The sequence below is a fragment of the Bidens hawaiensis genome, unplaced genomic scaffold (genome assembly GCF_021521415.1).
Source record: "Bidens hawaiensis isolate Kalapana, Puna unplaced genomic scaffold, B.hawaiensis_p1.1 tig00036824_1, whole genome shotgun sequence".
NCBI classification, from domain to species: domain Eukaryota; kingdom Viridiplantae; phylum Streptophyta; class Magnoliopsida; order Asterales; family Asteraceae; genus Bidens; species Bidens hawaiensis.
This window is the reverse complement of record NW_027496436.1, coordinates 32,282-36,166: the sequence shown is the minus strand read 5'-3', so window position 1 is coordinate 36,166 and position 3,885 is coordinate 32,282. Positions and strand designations below refer to the sequence as shown.

Below are 3,885 nucleotides of genomic sequence, written 5' to 3'. Positions count from 1 at the left end.
TTTTAAGCTTACAAAACTAAACATGTCAACTTATTTATACTACATGTTAACTCAACCACAATCTGTTATACAATCTTCACTTGTGGCCTAGTGGTAGAAGACTTGAGTTCGCCGGTGAAGACTCAAGTTTGAATCCAACTTATGTCACATTTGAGTTGATATTGACAATGAAAGATTTGAGCTAGGCCTTGTGCAAAGGTTGTCAGTTCGAATCCTAAGCCCATTCGGGTTTTCATCCCACCGTGTGTTACGCCAGAGAGTTATGCTCTTCTGGTGGTATAACGACGGTTAAGTGGCAGTCAACGGTATGGTTTCCCGGGGGAATGCTCAAGCCAAACTCTGAAGCCAGCGTGGGTCCAGTTAAGACAACATAGTCTGGCCATAGTGGGGCATCGGGGCTCTCAAAAATTGGAGAGTGCGGTAACCTAAATACAAGAAAGTTATCGTTCTAAAAAAAGATAAATATTACATATCAGAGCTTTAGCTCAACTGGTATTAAACAAGAAGTAAATATTAGATTAAAGACAATAAAATCATAAGTTAGAATCAGATTTCAACATGGTTTTACCGCATTAATCCTTCAGGTAACGTGTTAGTGACTTAGACTACCTAGCGTTACATGTAATTAGGGGTGTTAATCGGGTCAACCCGATCAGGTTTCGGGTTAATCGGGTCGGGTTAGTCGGGTTTTCCTTAAAAAATATCTAACCCGCAACCCGACCCTATTAAGGTTCGGGTTAGTCGGGTTTGGGTTATTCGGGTTTGTCGGGTCGGGTTAATCGGGTTAACCATGTTACTTTATAATTTTAAGTTGTTTTATGTGTTTGTAACTTGTAGGTTGCAAAATTTCTCATTTCACTTAATTTTCAATTTCTTTTACAAGTAATTATCTTATAATTTCACATATAAACCTGTAAATGAACCGAACGAAAATGAACAAAAGCGTCCGTATTCTTTCATTTAACTTTTAACGAACACGAACACTTAATCGAACAAATATTTGTGTTCATGATCATTCATTTAAAATCTAAACGAAGAATTCACGAACATAAATGAACATAATTAAACAAAGATAAACGAACATGAAGGAACATATATGTACATACATTAACAAACATAAATGAACGCATTTAAATAAACACAAACAAACAAATATAAACTTATTAGGGTGATATAATTACTAAATGCAAATAATATTTAATAATTTTCTATTAATATGTAAACGAACATGAACGAACGTAAACAAACTTAAATGAACGATCATAAACAAACATTCACAAACATAGATGAACGAGGGAAATATGTGTTCATGCTCGTTCGTTTATTTAAATGAACACAACATAAATGAAACATTATTGCCTTTTTAGTGCTTATTTCACCTTTTAATTATTGTATATAAAGTTAAGTATCGCCACTAATCGGGTTATTCGGGTTAACCCGAACCCCGACTTTTCCCAAAAAGGAACCCGAAACCCGACCCTATTAACAATTCGGGTTATTGGGGTTGATCCGAATAACCAGATTAATACTTTTTGACCCGATTTAACCCGACCCGAATTTGTTTATTCGAGTTCGGGTCAGGTCGGGTTAATCGGGTATTTAATTTGGACACCCCTACCTGTAATCATAAGACTTTATTAGCTGATTGTTCAGGAAACAAAAAAGAAAAAAAAAGGATAAACATGGAATAAAACATCTTTATCTAATTACAAAAGTCCAAAATCAACGGCGCAATATAAATGGTAATGATAACCTGATAAGACATGATTGATATAAACTAAACGTAACCCATGTGAGTTTTGTTTTGTGTTATGGTGACGTGTTCTGAAACTTACATCCAAATGATTAAAGCTGGCTTTGTCTTCTTCTTCCCCACCTCACCCCTATATTTACTTACACCCATCGCCAATATTATTATTATCAACACGATCCCAAATAAACCTTCAATCTTGTTATTATTATTATTATTATTATTATTATTCAGTTCAATTCCTGAAATGTATATGAAAGTGTTGTTGACATTCAAGCTGTTGTTGATCGGTGGAGAAGTTGTTGAAGGTGGTGAGTGGGAGAAAGAACGATAAGGTTTTGGTGAAATTGGAGCGTGAATTGGAACGATTTGTAGCTAATCACGGATACTGGTGAGTGTGATTTCGTTAATTTCGATAAGTTGTTAATAATTTAGGGTTTATAGAGCATCATAAATTGTGTTCACTAAAATTTTGGTGCAATTAGTGCATGTTTTGAGATCGGTTTGGACAGGTGACGATCTTGACACAAACCATTTCAGAGTCAATTTGGTAAAACTTATATGAGTTGGTTTGGATCAAAGATTTAAATTAAATGGGTCATTTGAAATTCTACCTTGTTATTTTCGGGTCAAAATATGTTGACAAAGAGTATGAAATGGATCGATGCGGGTTAGTATCCTAAGAAAATTGGGGGGGGGGGGGGGTTAAGATCCGAATGGGTTTTGGATTGGCACGGATTTCCGCATGAGAAAAGTTTCGGATTGGAACAGGTTCGGTTCAGGTTTCGAGCCAAAATGGTTTTCACACTGGACATGTTCGGTTCAATTTCCCGGTTTTTTTTATGAAACTTTGACGACAGAGGAAACATTTTAATTTTTTAGTTTTTTCGTTTTTGATTTATATTTTGAGTTATAATTTTTTATTATTAATTTCTTTTTAGGGTTTTTAACCTTTTTAGAAAACTAAAATTAATAAAAAAATCACAACTCAAAATATAAATTAAAAACACAAAAGTAAAAAACACTAAAATGTTTCCTTTTTTATACTCGTTTAAAAAAACCGAAACCAGTTCCGACCTAAACACGTTACGACCCAAACCAAAACAACATTTTTTGTTTGACTTGGTCTGACCCAAACCCATTTCGACCCATAACCCGTTCGACCCAACCCAACTCACCCGTTCGACCCAACCCAACTCATTTGCCACACCCCTTTTGGTTAATCACAAATACCCATGATTTTATTTTGTTAATTTTGATACATTGTTTAAATTAATACAGAAGGTAAACGAAAAAACAAGCTACGAATAAACTCTTTTTGAATTGCGAGATTTGGAACAATAATGGTGAAGACGGACATTGGTGGTGACGTGGAGTTTGTGAAATGCGAGTGTTGTGGATTAACAGAAGAGTGTACGGCAGCGTACATTGCAGCCGTGAGGAGTAATTACCACGGCCGGTGGATATGTGGACTGTGTGTGGAGGCGGTGAAGGACGAGATGGAACGATCACGTTCCGAGTCGCCAAAGGAAGAAGCGTTGGATCAGCATATGAGGTTTTGTAAAAGTTTTCGGTCAGAGATGAGTTCGCCAGCGAGGAATCCGGCGGAGGATTTGATATCTGCTGTGAAGCAGCTGCTGATTAGAAGCTTGGATTCTCTGAGGGCTGGTTCGGGTCGACCGGAGAATTCAGACAGGAGGTTGTCGTCGGGGTCAATAGTGCAGTCAAAAGCCGGCCGGTTTAGTTTCCATGATTGATGGACTATGGGGTTCAAGAGTTTAATAAATTTAAAGTTTGATAAACTCAAAATTTCGATGTATATGAAGATTTAGTTGAATAAATTTCTCTATTCAAAATGATATTTTTGAACAACAGTTATTCACAACTAGAATTTTCGACCACGCGCGTTGCAGCGGGTGACATCATGAAAAGAAACAGTATTGTTCGGCGGGTGAAATCGTGAAAAGAAACGGAAGTATTTGGGTGCACGTGAAAAGAAACGGAGCACGTGAAAAGAAACGGAAGTATTTGGATTGTGCGGAGAAAAGAAACGGAGCACGTGAAAAGAAACGGAAGTATTTGGATCGTGCGTTGCGGTGGGCCTGTAATAAAATTAAAATAAAAATGTCAACCGG

The 3,885-nt window shown here is 36.7% G+C and overlaps 1 protein-coding gene across 1 annotated transcript; it reads left to right on the top strand.

The window, feature by feature from the left end:
- The first annotated feature begins 3,093 nt into the window (after positions 1-3,093).
- Positions 3,094-3,507, top strand: LOC143588857 (uncharacterized). Its single transcript, XM_077069767.1, has one exon. It carries the CDS (start codon positions 3,094-3,096, stop codon positions 3,505-3,507), a length of 414 nt encoding a protein of 137 aa, XP_076925882.1.
- The last annotated feature ends 378 nt before the right edge of the window (positions 3,508-3,885 follow it).

Excerpts from the sequence above, each read along its gene's own strand:
- LOC143588857 (XM_077069767.1), top strand. The coding sequence starts at position 3,094 with ATGGTGAAGACGGACATTGGTGGTGACGTGGAGTTTGTGAAATGCGAG.